The 14,454-nt window shown below is 43.4% G+C and overlaps 5 protein-coding genes across 5 annotated transcripts; 1 reads left to right on the top strand and 4 right to left on the bottom strand.

Moving 5' to 3' along the window:
* Window positions 1-11: 11 nt before the first annotated feature.
* On the bottom strand, window positions 12-1,782 carry V1516DRAFT_668243 (sodium bile acid symporter family-domain-containing protein). The gene has a single exon (XM_066920966.1). It carries the CDS (start codon window positions 1,637-1,639, stop codon window positions 332-334), a length of 1,308 nt encoding a protein of 435 aa, XP_066779838.1. The 5' UTR covers window positions 1,640-1,782; the 3' UTR covers window positions 12-331.
* Window positions 1,783-3,167: 1,385 nt separating this feature from the next.
* On the bottom strand, window positions 3,168-4,673 carry V1516DRAFT_668236 (uncharacterized protein). Its single transcript, XM_066920965.1, has 3 exons — window positions 4,498-4,673; window positions 3,317-4,426; window positions 3,168-3,245 (listed from the first exon to the last, which is right to left on the bottom strand). Exons 1-2 carry the CDS (start codon window positions 4,555-4,557, stop codon window positions 3,434-3,436), a joined length of 1,053 nt encoding a protein of 350 aa, XP_066779837.1. The 5' UTR covers window positions 4,558-4,673; the 3' UTR covers window positions 3,168-3,245; window positions 3,317-3,433.
* Window positions 4,674-5,223: 550 nt separating this feature from the next.
* On the bottom strand, window positions 5,224-6,133 carry V1516DRAFT_631625 (acyl-CoA N-acyltransferase). Its single transcript, XM_066919957.1, has 3 exons — window positions 5,950-6,133; window positions 5,585-5,896; window positions 5,224-5,523 (listed from the first exon to the last, which is right to left on the bottom strand). Exons 1-3 carry the CDS (start codon window positions 6,001-6,003, stop codon window positions 5,386-5,388), a joined length of 504 nt encoding a protein of 167 aa, XP_066779836.1. The 5' UTR covers window positions 6,004-6,133; the 3' UTR covers window positions 5,224-5,385.
* A 379-nt stretch (window positions 6,134-6,512) lies between these two features.
* Window positions 6,513-10,164, top strand: V1516DRAFT_645115 (armadillo-type protein). The gene is made up of 3 exons (XM_066920164.1): window positions 6,513-6,609; window positions 6,674-8,917; window positions 9,076-10,164. The coding sequence occupies exons 2-3, from the start codon at window positions 6,678-6,680 to the stop codon at window positions 10,010-10,012; spliced, it is 3,177 nt and encodes a 1,058-aa protein (XP_066779835.1). The 5' UTR covers window positions 6,513-6,609; window positions 6,674-6,677; the 3' UTR covers window positions 10,013-10,164.
* On the bottom strand, window positions 9,822-14,342 carry V1516DRAFT_645111 (sterol-sensing domain of SREBP cleavage-activation-domain-containing protein). The gene is made up of 4 exons (XM_066920163.1): window positions 14,111-14,342; window positions 13,912-14,058; window positions 11,627-13,856; window positions 9,822-11,560 (listed from the first exon to the last, which is right to left on the bottom strand). Exons 1-4 carry the CDS (start codon window positions 14,216-14,218, stop codon window positions 10,215-10,217), a joined length of 3,831 nt encoding a protein of 1,276 aa, XP_066779834.1. The 5' UTR covers window positions 14,219-14,342; the 3' UTR covers window positions 9,822-10,214.
* Between the last annotated feature and the right edge of the window lie 112 nt (window positions 14,343-14,454).

Below are 14,454 nucleotides of genomic sequence, written 5' to 3'. Positions count from 1 at the left end.
TCTACTCCCTATTTGAAAAAATTGATTTTCATTCAGTTCATAAAATACATTCATCAATGTAAATACACATCTATAGCCAGCTCCCAAGTTATATCCAATTAGCCCTAGAGGAAAAGTAAAAGGAATGCAATCTATTATACAATAGATTTGGAATTGAAATTTAAAACTTTCCGACCCAATTGACTCCAGAAAGAACACAAAACAGAAGAAAATAAAAATTAAATAAATATTTGTTGATATTATATGGACAATCAAGCTCTCATCAGGATTATCCGGTCGATTAATCAATAAAAAACGATAATCGATATGGAATATAGTCTGTCAATATGGTTTAATCTCTTGCCAAAACATCAGCACTGCCTCGAGTACCCCAGCGCATGATTGACTTATAATGTTGAATCACATATACAAAGGAGAGTAGAACAGGGACTTCAAGAAGTGGGCCCACAGTAGCTGCGAGGGCCTGTCTGGAAGTAATTCCGTAATATGAAACAATAACAGCAATGGCCAGTTCAAAGTTATTGCTTGCCGCTGTGAATGCCTGCGCTGAACAGATCTTGTATGTATAGCCCAGCTTCTGGCATAAAAATAAAGTTCCAAAAAAGAGGATCACAAAGTACGTAAACATGGGAGCCATGACACGTAGCACAGAAGTCAACTGCGTTACTACTTCACGCCCTTGAGAAGCAAACATGATGAAGATCGTAAAGAGCAATCCAATAAGCGAAAAAGGCTCGAGAAAAGTGACGAAATGAGTATCATAGTTTTTGATCGACATCGCATATCCACGCAGTAAAAGCCGAGTCAAAACGGCGAACAGCAAGGGTAGTCCGAGGAATACCGCTACGGACTTTGCAACCACTCCGTAGGAAATATCGAGATGGTCCTGATTCTTGCCGATGACGTTAATGTAAAGCATTGCGGTCGGAGCAAACAGGACCATTTGGAGCAGCGAATTGACGGCAGTTAAGATTGCGCCGTAGTCGGTATCACCCTCTGACAGTTCAATCCAGATCATGACCATGGCAATGCAGCGTGCGACACCAACCATGATCAAGCCTTCCCGAAGTTCTGGCTCGTCAGGAAGAAAGAGCCACGACAGACCGACCATGACAAGAGGAGCAATGATCCAGTTGATGATCAGACTGATCATCACCTGTGCCCATAGCGACCGCATTACCAGCAGCTTGTGCAGCGACTCAAACTGCACTTTGCACATGATGGGATACATCATGATCAAAAGACCGGCAGCAATCGGAATAGACACACCAGCAAACCCGCCTCGCTCAAGCTTTTCGCCGAGATCTGGGAAATAATATCCGACAGGAATCCCAACCGCCATGGAAATCACGATCCATAAAGGCAAATAGCGGTCAAGAATTCCCAGTTGTTGCAGAGGTGCGAGTTTCGTTTCTTCAGATGTACCATTCACTTCGTCGTCATGTTCGCCCGCATATCCCGTTCCGGCCGTCGTGGTCGACACGGTTCGCACCAAGAGCGGTGAACTATCGTCGTCCGTAGACTGGCGCGCGGAACGAACGGTATAATTTGTATCTCCCCGTTCGAGATCCAGGTTGTCGTCCGCCGAATTCTCGGTGGTAACGCCCAGCGGATCACTATTGTGAGAATTAATCGCCATCGAAGAGGCCTAAGTACTACAGACTGTATTGTAGAATTACACACACGTAGACACCGATATAAGGACAAAGATGACAGAAATATTTTTATATAATTAAAGCCGAAGAGCCAGCTCAGAACCTCATTGAAATTCCAGCCAGATCTCCCTCAACAAGAAACCCTGACCGACTTACTGATTAGCCTGCTGTACCCGTTCATGGGAATACCAAGCTCGGACCCAGAATCCAGGGCCGACTCGCCGTGATACGACCTCCGCCGACGGCCAACGAGCTTCGGAGCTTCTCGTTTTGTTCATCTGGAGACTGGTTCCAGGTCGTTTTTAGTGAGCACGACACAATTATGGACTACACGTGCGCTCACGTAATTTACTTACAGGTTGAATGATACGGTACAGACCGGCTGGATTCCTTGGTCACGAGCCAATGTTGACCACGATATAGATCAGAACTGCAAGATACAGGTCGGTCGAGGTCGGTCGCCGTAGCAGGCAAATGACCATTTATTCAGACTCTTCTTTGTAATCGTTCTTGCCGAGTCTTAAAGTAGTGAAGATGCGAAGTACTCTCTGCATGTCTGCACGCCGTATGAGAACAGTATACTTCAGAAAAAATGCTTACCGAGCGGACCGTCGCCTTTTTGACAGTGGCGCGGTAGTCCATATGGTAAACTCAGCTATCATCTTCATTGGCAAGTGTAAGTTTGGCCTGGCAAGTGGTATAACCAGAGGTACACTTCATCCTTGACTCCACAGCACGAAGGTTGCATAATGTGCATTTCAAGATCAGATGCTTCCAGTCATTTGACAATCCTTACTTCAGCAACATTTCCAGATTTCTCTAGATATTCTCATGACATTCAGTTTCCATAATTCTGTTCAGTAACAGTTCCATTCCCAAGCAGCTCCCATTCCCATTCCAATTCCCATTCTCATTCCGGTCTCAGCAATATTCACTTACCCGCGCGCACTACCCGGACTATGGCCCTAACCCTTATCGATAGGAGTTCACGAGCCATACGGGAACTTGACGTAGACGAAGAGAACGATTATCAGTAGAAGAACTTAAGTACGTGGGCCGAGAGAGATTTAGTTCGGTGAATGAAGTTGGCTTGTTTGCCTCTTGTTGGCTTGACTCAAGGCGCCTAACGCCGGGGAATCAATAATTGATCCAACTGGGGGTTATAATTACCGACGATCTTCCACGCAGAACAAGAGACAAGGCACGCTGGTAGAGTTTCCCCGGATTATTGAGGTTGCCAGCGAAACCCTCTCCTCATTCGGCTGTCTACTTGTAGATCCTCCAAGCGTCTAACCAATATTTAGAAAGAGCAGACTTCGCTCTGTTCTTATGTTCCTCTAGCACTTCAGAGTACTGGATCGCAGGCTTCATTCCAGTGTCATGCGCTGCGCAGCTCATTGGCCAGCAGCCAGACAGACTAGAGTCTCGTGACTTAATCCCCGGCCAATCAGCTCGAACGAGTGACTCTACAGTCTGAAGCGATCTACACGACCGGCCCTACGGAGACCAAAATTTACCAAAGAAATGAGTACCATTCAGACCAACAGAAACAGAAAACAAGTGCACATATATATCTATGTAATTATATATCTTAGACGATTGTTAGATATATCACGTACATAAACTAGAACGAGGAAACCAAAGAGAAAAAACAAACATACAACCATTAAGACTAAATCATTCACGCCCGTAGTCGCCATACCCAAAATTCCGCTTCAAATCCACTCGAATCAACAACATCATCCTATATACATCGTCTTACTAGTCACCCAAGTTTCTTAGCAGTTCTCGCCCGGCATCGAAATCTTGTCTTCAGGCGAAGAAGCAGCGGAGGCTGAGGAAGCACAGCACGAGTTCGATCCCTCGCTCGAAGACGTCGATGACTCTGTAGAATAATGCTGTACCTGGAAAATTTGTTCGGGAATCGCAATAGAATCCAGATCTTCCGACTGGAAGTATGCGGTAAAGTCCACTGGCAGAATGTTATCTGTAGGTCTCAGTCCACTAGACATGCTCGTCATCTCTGGAAGACTTTGGATAGATGATATCGGAAATCCACTCGCTGGAAGCTGAGGGCCGCCGATAATTCCAGCTGGAATTATCGGCTGTATTGCCGATGGTATCATTGATGGCACTACTGAGGACGTGGTGGGCGCGACACTAGGCTGCACTAACGAAAGCGAGCTCTGCACAAGCGGAGCCATGGTAACCTGTGAATATTGCATATGAACAGGATATTGCACTTGCCCAGTGCTCGCCATATTTCCCTGTACTCGTGCAGACGCTGTAATGGTAGTGGCATCTTCAAGACCAAGCACAGAAACATCGATTTCTTCTGGAGAAATAACTGCAGCATTTTGGTCTGCGCAGGACGACTTCTTTGAACCGCAGCCAGTTTTCTCCTTTGATGACTTTCCGGGAGCAGAACCGCACGTGAAACACGGATGCTTAGCCTTGAGAATCTCTTCATCCTGCTGTCGTCTGCTTAAGTAGCTTTGGAACTCAGCTCCGCTATTTGACTTGAGATATTGTTCCACCGCCCATTCGTCTACACCAACTCTGGACAAAAGCTCACGAAGTTTCTTGTTTTCCTCAACAATCCGTCGTGCTGTACGCTGGATCTGCACGTTGAGCTGCAGGCCCTCTTCCTGGCATGACTTTATCTTTGTCTCCAGATCTGAAACGTATTCTCGCTTACGTGCTCTCGATCTTCTTTGGTTCTCCCGTATTCTTGCCAGATGATCCTTAGTACTTGCAGTTGAGTCTTTGGTCTATATTTCACAGTCAGTATTATTCCGTGAGTACCGCCTATACCAACAGACTTGGTCCAGTCTCTACACACCTGTTCCATTTCTCTAGATTCAGCGTGAACCGATGGGGCGTTCATTGCAACACTAGCCATTTCGACAGTCAAAGACTCTAGAGGCGTGCTTCCGAGGTACAAATAATGCTGCTGCTGATGTTTGTCACGTTCTATCAGGGTACCGCACCGAACAAGGATAATCAAGCAAATTAATTCCGGACAAAGATGACTGGAGCAAATTCTGGTTTTAGTGAAAAAAACGTGATATCTAGGTCATCCAGCCGGGGTTGGGGTATGATGAGCGCGGTACGGAATTAAGGGTTCGAAGTACGAGGGCTGCAAAAGCTACTATCGGTTCTAGAACTCTACGAGTTCGAGAACGGAAGTGTGGGTCGGCAATTGTAGTAAAGCTACAGTTGTAGGATAGCAATAGTACTTGTAAGAATCTTGTGAGATATTAGAGCATTTTAAAAATTATGTTGTAGACTAAGGCCAGCAACGGAGCCACGGAACAGCTAGAAATGATCGCTCAGTCTATATTGCTTTTCATAACCGAAGTAGAACGTGGATCACAGTAGGATTTCTGAGCTACAATGGCAAACTAGTTTAATCTTCGCGTTATTGATATTTGCTGGCTTTGGTTGTCGACTACATTTGTTTCTGTTGACTTCTGTACGGGAAAATTTTCTAAAGGATTTTTTGTTTTTATTGAATTCCAGAGTTAGTCCCAGCGTAATTAACCGGATTTAATAATCTACGCTAACATGATCACGAAAAGCATCTAATTTCTCCCAAGTTAAAATACAATTGATATTTATCAGGAACTTATCATATCCACGTCTATATGCAAAAATTCACAAACGCAAAACATGACTTTTAATAAGAAACACATATAATCTTCAATTTTAACAAACCATGACGCCCAGATCATGGTTTAATACCAGGAGATCTCTCTGCAAGAGCCTGGATTTTGTTTCCATCGACTCGCATCATTTCCCATTCCTCCATTGGAACAGCTCCTAGAGATTTATAAAACTCAATTGATGGCTTATTCCACTTTAATACCTATTAAAACAGTTAGGAATAAGTCAATTACAAGCAATCCACGCATTTAAGTCAAGCTTACACTCCATTCAAGACGGCCACCATCAATGGTGATCAATTCCTGCGCAAGAGAAAACAGTAAGGCCGAGCCGTACGAGTTCCGCCTATATTTTGGCTGAACATATAAATCTTCGAGATAAATCCCTGGTTTGCCGTTCCAAGTGGAGTAGTTATAGAAGTACAGAGCAAATCCAGCAGGAATACCCTCCGGAGTCTCCGCTATGAGTACTTTGGCATAAGGCATGGGTCCGAAAATAGTCTTCTCCAGCATTTCCTCAGTGCAAAGTACCTTGTCTGATTCATGTTCGTATTCAGCTAGCTCTTTAATAAATCCCTGTAGCTTCTGTTAATTGTCCTGCCTATATTTCCGACTCATTTGTGACTGACCAAGATGTACGGCACATCTTTAACTGTTCCTCGTCGAATTGGAGTATCGGCCATTTTGGTTAGATTAGACTCTTGAACACAAATTCTAAATCAAAAATATTGCTATATAAATCAGACAAATATACTCTAGAAATATATATTTTCAATTGATCAGAAGTGCTGCCCTGAATTATCTTAGAAATTAGAATTAGGCCAAATAGTTCGAAAACTATTAATTCACAGTGGCGGATTAGTCAAGGGCCTCCTGGAAATAAGAGGGCCATCGGCTAAGGGTTTGCCAGGATGGCGAAGCAGAAGTCAATAGCTCATTGTAGTTATTTAACTTATTAAATTTTTATTTTTAGCAAAGAAAATAAATTAATAAGCATAACAAAAGATAATCAGCTATGTGATACCTGATTGCATAAAAATTGTTTATCTGAGTCTACTTATATTTGAGTAAATATTGTCTTGTTAGCACAAGCTCCCGCGGTACAAATCAAGGTTAGGGCGTTATACGGTGGTTGGTGCTTCCCCTGGAACAAACAATTTTTTCTGGCTTCTGGCTTCTCTCTATCTGTGCAGGCAAAAATTGTTTTTCCTTCTGGGTTTTCAGCAAGACGTTTAGCTTTACTACTTATCAGTGCAGAGAAAGATAGCAATTGAATAGAAACTAATCACGTAAGTGTCCAGTTCCATACGGGAAGTGAAGCTCGAAAATAGCTTATTGACACCATTTGAAAAGAATCATGAGCGACTTCTCTTCGCAGCTTGTCTCGTTGCTCGAGCAAGTGACGGCTTCTAACAATGAAGTCATCAAGGCTGCGTCTGCACGTCTGCAGAAGGAGTTTTACACAAATAGCGCTGCAGTTCCTGCATTGATTCAAATAATGCAGCAGAATCCGTCGCCTCAGTTGCGGCAACTTGCTGCAATCGAAGTTCGGAAACTCATCATTTCCCATTGGGATAATCTGGATACTAATTTGCAAGCGCAAATCAAAAATTCCCTGTTTCAGTCGACGTTACAAGAATCTGTACAGATAGTTAGGCATGCGTCGTCTCGAGTTATATCCGAAATCGCAAAGAACGATTTACCTGAACGAAAATGGGACGAACTTCCTGCGTTCGTACACAAGGCCTGTCTTTCATCCTCCGTCATCGAGCGTGAAGTAGGTGTCTATATCCTCTACACTCTATTGGAATCAATGGAGGCCACTTTCATTGATCGTCTTGGGGAGTTCATGCCGATTTTTTCGCAAACTTTGTCTGATCCTCAGAGTTTGACTGTCCGTACCGATACCTTGCTTAGTCTGGGAAAAATTGCTGAGATTCTTGATGCCGATCCAGAAGAAGAGTACACCTCAATGTTTAGACAGTTTCTGCCAGGAATGGTTAATGTACTTAAAGAACTCATTGATCAGGGTGATACGAAAGTAATCGGCCAAGCGTTTGATGTGTTTCAGTCGTTTATGTGGATTGACTCTTCCATTATCGGAAAAGCTTTCGGAGACCTGATACAATTTTTACATGAAATCACAAAGAGTGACAATTTTGATAGCGATGTCCGTTGTAATGCTCTTACTTGTCTTACAAATGCTGTTCGATATAAGCGAATGAAGGTGCAAGGCTTGAGGATCGGGTCCACGTTGACCTCGTCTGCTCTTCAAATCGCGGCTGATACTATGGACGAAATAGATGATGAGGAGGAAGAAGACAGCGTCCCTCGGCTAGCATTGAGGTTCATTGATATTCTGTCTTCTACTTTACCTCCTTCGCAGGTCATGAATACGCTTGTTGCCGAAATTCCAAAATATGTATCTTCTCCTAATCCCAATTATCGTCGCGCTGGTCTTCTTGCTATTAGCGTTGCTGCTGAAGGCGCACCAGATTTCTTGTCAACTCAAATTAAGTTTGTTCTCCCTGTGATACTTCAAGGTCTCCAGGACAATACTGTTGAGGTGGTCACCGCTGCTCTAAGTGCCCTTGCTCAGCTAGCTACAGAACTTCAAGAGGCCATCAGTAAAGAGCATGAAGTTCTTCTGCCGATTGTATTTAACATGATGGATTCACAGGATCCGAAGGTTTCCAAAGCCGCTCGGAATGCTCTTGATGCCATGATAGAAAGTTTGGACCAAGAAGTTATTGTGAAATACTTGGACGCTCTTATGACTCGCTTGATTGATCTATTGAACCGACCGGATGGGGATCTTGCTGGCAAAGGTCCTGTTATAGCAGCAATTGGATCCGCTGCACATGCGGCAAAGACAGACTTCATGCCTTATTTGAATGTATCCGTGCAAGCTATCCAGCATTATCTAGGACCTTCTGATGTCGAAAGTGAATTAGATGTTAAGGGCATGGCTTTTGACACTTTAGGAGCGATTGCTAATTCATGTGGCAAGGAAGCATTCAGCCCATACGCTCAAGCATCTGTGGAGGCTGCCTATGACGCGTTTCAATCGCAGCATAGCAGACTGCGCGAGTCAATTTATCTGTTCTTTGGCACTTTGTCCAAAGTTTACGGTGAAGAATTTGCACCATTTTTGCCTCGAATAATGCCTGAAATCTTCAAGCCACTTGATCAAGAAGAAAGTGGATACGATGAACCCGAAGAAGACATTGATATCGGAAATGCAGACGAAGAAGATCCATGGAAAAATATAACTGTGAATACGTCATTGGCTATCGAAAAGGAAATTGCCATTGATACCATTGGCGATCTTGCTGCAGGAACGAAATCTGCATTTCTGCCTTATATGGATACTGCCTCTGAAAAGCTTCTTGCCTACACTGAACATTTCTATGAGGGACTTCGTCGAGCTGCGATCACTTCGCTATGGCAAACGGTCGGCGTGATCTATAATATTGCCAATCCACCTAAATGGGAGCCTGGTCTACGTTTGAAGATTCCATTACCAGAAACAGTAACAGCATATAGCGCCATCGTCATGAAGGCCACGCTTGAATCATTTGAAGCGGAGGATGATCGGTAAGTGAATATGAGATTTTTGATATTGCCTACTATGATGAAAAATCATGTTACAAACTCAGCTCACTCAGAGACACAAGGTTGTCATTGCTGATTCATTTTTTCTGAAAAAAGGCCTTTGGGAATCTTTTTTAAGAATATATTACTAATTATATTAGATCTACTGCGACAGCGATCTGCAATAATCTCAGCGAGAGTCTTCGTTTATGCGGCCCTGGAATTCTTGGAGATAGTTCAGAGGCGATCGCCACTCAGATTCTGATTATCTTGAAGAAGCAGCATCGATGCCAAACCATGGACGACGAAGAGGAAGAGGAAGAAGATGGCGATGCGGCAGAATACGACTTAATGTTGTTAGATTCTGCTATGGATGTGATTGTTGCGCTTGCAGCAGCGCTGGGAGATGATTTTGAGCACTACTTCAAGACGTTTTGTCCAATCATATTAAAATACTGCTCTAGTTCAAATCAAACCGAACGCGCTTCCGGAACAGGGGCGCTGGCAGAGATAGTCAACGGAATGAAGACAGCTATTACCCCACATACTACGCAACTGTTGAAATGCTTTGTCCATAGACTATCGGACGAAACTTCAGAGGTACGAAGCAACGCTGTTTACGGCTATGGGCTGTTGGCACAATACAGTCAGTCGACCCAGGAGATTGTCGGGACATATGCGAAAACTTTTCAACGATTGCAACAGCTTTTAACTGTTGACGCTGAGAACCAACGATGTGTCGCGAACATTCTAGGATGTGTTGCGCGCCTGTGTTCAGCACATATGGAGAGCGTTCCGCTTGATAGTATCATCCCTGTATTGATTACAAATCTTCCTATCCAGGACGGATTTGAAGAGAACGACCCTATCTACCGGCTAATTGTAAATCTATATAAGCTACAGAACCCGATCATTCAAGGTCTTACAGAGAAGATCGTACAGGGGCTGGAAGCACTGTTTCTTAAGGAAACAGAGGAGAAGAAACAGTTTGAATTTGACCAGACTCGGCAGGAAGTCGTTGAATTGTTGAGATATATATATAATAATAATCCAAGTCTTGTGCAGTCTGGATCTGCTATTGCACGAGTGATCCAGTGATAGGCCAGCATTAGCTTGATAAGTTTTAACTACATCAATTATTTGCATGATCCATATATACTTTTATCAGTTGAATGATTTGGAGTTGCGGATGTCTTTTGTTTAATTGAATTTATTGATAAATTGATAATGAATGATAGCAAATTAGAGCGTTAAATGGGAAATAAGCGAGCAAGTTACTAGACCAAAAGTGAAGAGAAGGTCACGGTCGAATATCACTATCCTCCTCGTCTTCATTTTCACTTTCTTGTTGGTCGGACTCTTGAAATAAAACGCGATACCGATTAGAGGAAAAGCCGTGATTTTCCACATCTATAAACAGATCCTTCATTGCATATCCCTGGCTTCCGAAATAAGACAGTGCAACTGGAAGAAAAATGAGGCCGTGGGCTCCGGCGACAAGTACGAGCGAAAACCACATGCGGAAGTAATAGATTTCGAAGATTTTTGACCTCGTAAATGCAAGAACTATAACTCCAAGAAGCTTTGTTATAGTAATACCCGAAAAAACCGAGCCCCCTACACTCACAAGCGCTGCCCAGACTCGCTCGTCGTTGCCCTTCATCCGCGAACGACTGATGTCAAGCACGTCCGAGCTTGGAACCATGAATGCTCGCGCAAGATGGCAACAAAACTCGACCCCAATCCCAACACAAATTACTAGATTCACAAGACTCACCCCGTTCAGACTGATCCCCCACAATACCATAATCCCCATGATGTCAATCACAATCATCGCCACGGTAGCAGTAACGACCAGAGCCGTACTGATTGACCCTAACAACAACGCGGAAATGACAAAAATAGCTGCCTCTGCCGTTACAATCAAACCACTCGTAAGCCGGAAAATAGACCCGTATTGCTCAAAGAAAATATAGAACACTGAATACGGGAATACTTCCGCACCCGTGTCACGACTAATAGTTTCGGAAATCCGCTTCGCGGCCGCATACGCATTAATGAAATCATCCTGTGACCGGAGTGGTGTATGTGATGTTCGGAATGAAGTTGCGTTAAATGTGAGACGTTCGTAGTCAGCGACCACAGCGTTAGAATACGGTGCTTGCCCTCCTAAAGGACATGGGTCTGACGGCGACTGAATCCAGAAAGAGAAAAACTTCATAAACTCGTCTCCCTCTGGAAGACCGTTCATAGTGATATTCCAAGATGGTTCTCGGTTGGCGTAACAAACATCACATTGCCATTCTCGAGCGTACGGAGGACACATCTCTTCAGTTGATCCTTTCCTAAACCGACAGCATTCATCCAACTGCGGATTCAGCCAATGGAAAAAATCGTCAATCCAACTTGCTGCAGGCTCGGAAAGATAAGAAATTTCAGGCCGTTTCCTCTCTTGCTCAAGAATATTCAATAGTGAATACTCATTACAAGTAGAAAACCGTCCGCAAAGCGCCTGTTGTTCAGCCCTCTCAGAAACGTTAAATTCCTTCGTGACAAAATATACTGGAGGTCCGCTGTCAAAGTAATCATACAAATCATCAAAATAGTTTACTAAATAGGAATCCCTCGGAATCGCAATACGTTGATCTAAACGCGGGTTAGTTGTGGCGAAAACACTACAACACTACTCAACAAAGAATATGAGAAACCTACCTAGACCAAGCTTCATATTTGGAATCAGCGCCAGAGATAGAGCGCAGAAGCCAGTGAAAACCATTAAAATAGTGACCTTAACCTCCCTCTTCAATATAGTCGGTGCATACTTTGTGCGAATCCATTCAACTAACGGTGTATCTTCATTGTTCGCAGGTCGTCGCAACTGAATCTTCATAAACGGGAAACAGTCTACTCGGCTATCTTCAGTCCGTTTAAGATCCAAGGTGAGAGCTGAGACAAACATTGTCACTTGCAAAATGGCATCGATGAAAACTGCGCCAGCTGCATAAATTGCAAAATTCCGAACGGCTGGCATAGAAACAACTGCTCCAAGAGCAAAGGCAATTGTCTCGCACGATGCAGAAAGTAAAATACTCGGACCCATCTTTCCCATCGTTCGAGCGATTCGGTGCTCAGCTGGTTCATTAGGATATTGCTGATTTACCAGTTGGAGCTCATGGGACAATAAGAAAATATTGTCCACGCCAACTGCTAAAACTAAAAAGGGAATGACCTCTGCAATAATTAACGTTATTGGTATTCCAATAATAGAAAACAAACCAACCGATGCAGAAACGGATGATAGAACTATAAAAATGCCGAACAATCCGAGGGTGAACTTAGAATCAACGAGTGACCGCATGCCCGATTTGAACGATATCTTTCCCAAAGCGTATGAGGCATATATAAACATAATAATATATGAAATCACGACGATCTTTGCGTCAGTGTTTGTTGACTTGTTCAGCTCTTTTTCTAGTGAAATTTCTGTATTGAAACTCAATCTCAAACCTCTTTCAGCAGCTTGCGCTTGTATATCAAGCAAAAAAGTTTCAAGAGCGACTTCCCAGTCCATGGCATGTAAAACATGTGTGGAACCCTCTACATCATTATTACCAACCCATGATATAATAATTGCTTGAGCGTCAACATAACTACCGTTAACGCCCCCAAGAATCATATTTGGTTTCAAAGGCTGTTGGAACGGTGGCAAGCAGTCAACTGGATTTGCTGTACACAACTCGATCTGTTCTTGCCAATTCGATTCATCCACGTTATCGAAATCCCCTCCAAAGTATTGCGTTATGGATTGGACTACACAAGCCTCTCCTGTAGGTTTCAAGCAAATGTCGTCAAATGTGGTTCCATAAATTGCAGATTTGATCCTTGTCACGTTGGTTTCGACTTCAAACCACCATTGCAAAGTCTCATAGCTCAAAACAGGCCCACTTTCACTCACGAGAAAAGCCTGTTCGGCACGATAAAATGGACCAAAGTTTTCGTCATAAAACAATTTCTCTTGGTATGAGGGTGAATTGGAACTGACCCAAAGACGAATAGGATTAGTCTCAATTGTAAAATGTAGCCAACCTAAAGACAATATTCCTGTTATCAATAATGATAATCCAATCACCAGACCCGGAAACTGGGCACAGAATAGAGCCATGGTGGTGAATTTGGATTGCAGTATGCTATGCAGATAGTATGTGGGCATCAGATCACCTTCGACTAATTCTGAACTCTCAACAATGTCACCTTCTTCTTCATCCTCAGATGCACCTCCCGCATCATGTAATAGCCTTAGCCGTTCGGGTTTATAAAATGGACCATTTCGAAATTGGATGATTGATTTATAGACCAATATAACGACAACTAGAACCATAACGTATAAAGTGATGATGGCTAAGGAAAAGCATGGCATGGCACCAACTTTACAAAGCCTATCATTTGAAGTCGGAGGAAGAGCTGGACAAGATCCTGGGCAATCAACACAAGCACAGCGATAGCGCTCGTCTATGTCAGCACAGTTTCGAGTTTCAAACTGGAGTCTTTCAATAGATTCCTCAGTCTCGTTCCAAGGAAAATTAATCTGGAATGGCGATCCACCTAGCAGAGGCTTCTCATCTCCCAAAAACTTTAAGAAACTTTGATAATTTTGAGCTCCTCCTCCAATAAGGTCCATGACAAATCCATTTGTTGCCGAGAACTTGACGTCCTTACAAGAATTGTAGAACTGCTCGGCCACGTCAGCCGAGACAAAGAAGTCGAGCTCAGTGACAATATCATTACCGGAAGTAGCAGAACCGAGAGAAGTAATGTTGACAAACTGAGACTGATTTGGAGAACAAGAAAACGAGCAGAAGAACTCGACAAAGTTGGCCTGACAAGCTGGACAGGATGAAATCAGGGTATCAGCTTTGCGCAAATTCTGTCGAAGATTTTCAAGCTAAAAAAAAATGAGAGTTAGTTCACTTTAGTATTGAGAATATCTTGAAACATACCTGAATAACGTCGCAACAAACGGGAGTGTTTCCCCAATGAGGACCGCAGATATCGATAAGATCTGCCGAGCCTTCAGAATCAAGAAGTACAGCTGGACCATTGTAGGGACAAGGAAGTTCAGCGCCAAAAAAACTTTTTTTGCCGCACTGAAATCATAGATGTTAATAGTTGAAAAAGTAATCAAAGAGAGTCACTGACGTTTTTGTACATGGCACAGGTGCCCTCTGCGTGGATCTCTGTTATCGCAGCATGGATTAAAGTCGAACAGACGACTAGGGTCGCAATGATAATGACAAGTCCATGCATCTCATTGAGGCAGTCCTTTGACTATACACACAGCTTCCTCGCAAATGGTGAAATTTGGTCAAACTGACAAAACTGAATAAAGCAGGTCAGTTTGGACAGCTTTCGAACAGATTCTTGAACTGAGTGCATTCAGTTGATCTAAAGCTTGATCTGGCTGGGCTCGCTAGACTGTAGTAAGAGAGAGGGTTTAGTATTGGGAATAATAACTATCGCGCTTACGATGGTAATGCTTATCA

Source organism: Lipomyces oligophaga (genome assembly GCF_038497815.1).
Source record: "Lipomyces oligophaga strain CBS 7107 unplaced genomic scaffold V1516scaffold_1, whole genome shotgun sequence".
Taxonomy (NCBI): domain Eukaryota; kingdom Fungi; phylum Ascomycota; class Lipomycetes; order Lipomycetales; family Lipomycetaceae; genus Lipomyces; species [Lipomyces] oligophaga.
Note: the sequence above shows the minus strand (reverse complement) of the source record. Positions and strands in the feature narration are given on the sequence as shown.

What these genes read in the sequence shown, in the direction of transcription:
- V1516DRAFT_668243 (XM_066920966.1), bottom strand. Translation starts at nt 1,639, where the DNA reads ATGGCGATTAATTCTCACAATAGTGATCCGCTGGGCGTTACCACCGAG.
- V1516DRAFT_668236 (XM_066920965.1), bottom strand. Translation starts at nt 4,557, where the DNA reads ATGGCTAGTGTTGCAATGAACGCCCCATCGGTTCACGCTGAATCTAGA. An exon ending in AATCTAGAGAAATGGAACAG is followed by an intron (nt 4,427 to 4,497) that starts GTGTGTAGAGAC and finishes TGTGAAATATAG; the next exon opens with ACCAAAGACTCAACTGCAAG.
- V1516DRAFT_631625 (XM_066919957.1), bottom strand. Translation starts at nt 6,003, where the DNA reads ATGGCCGATACTCCAATTCGACGAGGAACAGTTAAAGATGTGCCGTAC. An exon ending in AAGATGTGCCGTACATCTTG is followed by an intron (nt 5,897 to 5,949) that starts GTCAGTCACAAA and finishes CAGAAGCTACAG; the next exon opens with GGATTTATTAAAGAGCTAGC. An exon ending in GTGGCCGTCTTGAATGGAGT is followed by an intron (nt 5,524 to 5,584) that starts GTAAGCTTGACT and finishes CTGTTTTAATAG; the next exon opens with GTATTAAAGTGGAATAAGCC.
- V1516DRAFT_645115 (XM_066920164.1), top strand. Translation starts at nt 6,678, where the DNA reads ATGAGCGACTTCTCTTCGCAGCTTGTCTCGTTGCTCGAGCAAGTGACG. An exon ending in TTTGAAGCGGAGGATGATCG is followed by an intron (nt 8,918 to 9,075) that starts GTAAGTGAATAT and finishes TAATTATATTAG; the next exon opens with ATCTACTGCGACAGCGATCT.
- V1516DRAFT_645111 (XM_066920163.1), bottom strand. Translation starts at nt 14,218, where the DNA reads ATGCATGGACTTGTCATTATCATTGCGACCCTAGTCGTCTGTTCGACT. An exon ending in CCTGTGCCATGTACAAAAAC is followed by an intron (nt 14,059 to 14,110) that starts GTCAGTGACTCT and finishes CTATGATTTCAG; the next exon opens with TGCGGCAAAAAAAGTTTTTT. An exon ending in TTTGTTGCGACGTTATTCAG is followed by an intron (nt 13,857 to 13,911) that starts GTATGTTTCAAG and finishes ATTTTTTTTTAG; the next exon opens with CTTGAAAATCTTCGACAGAA.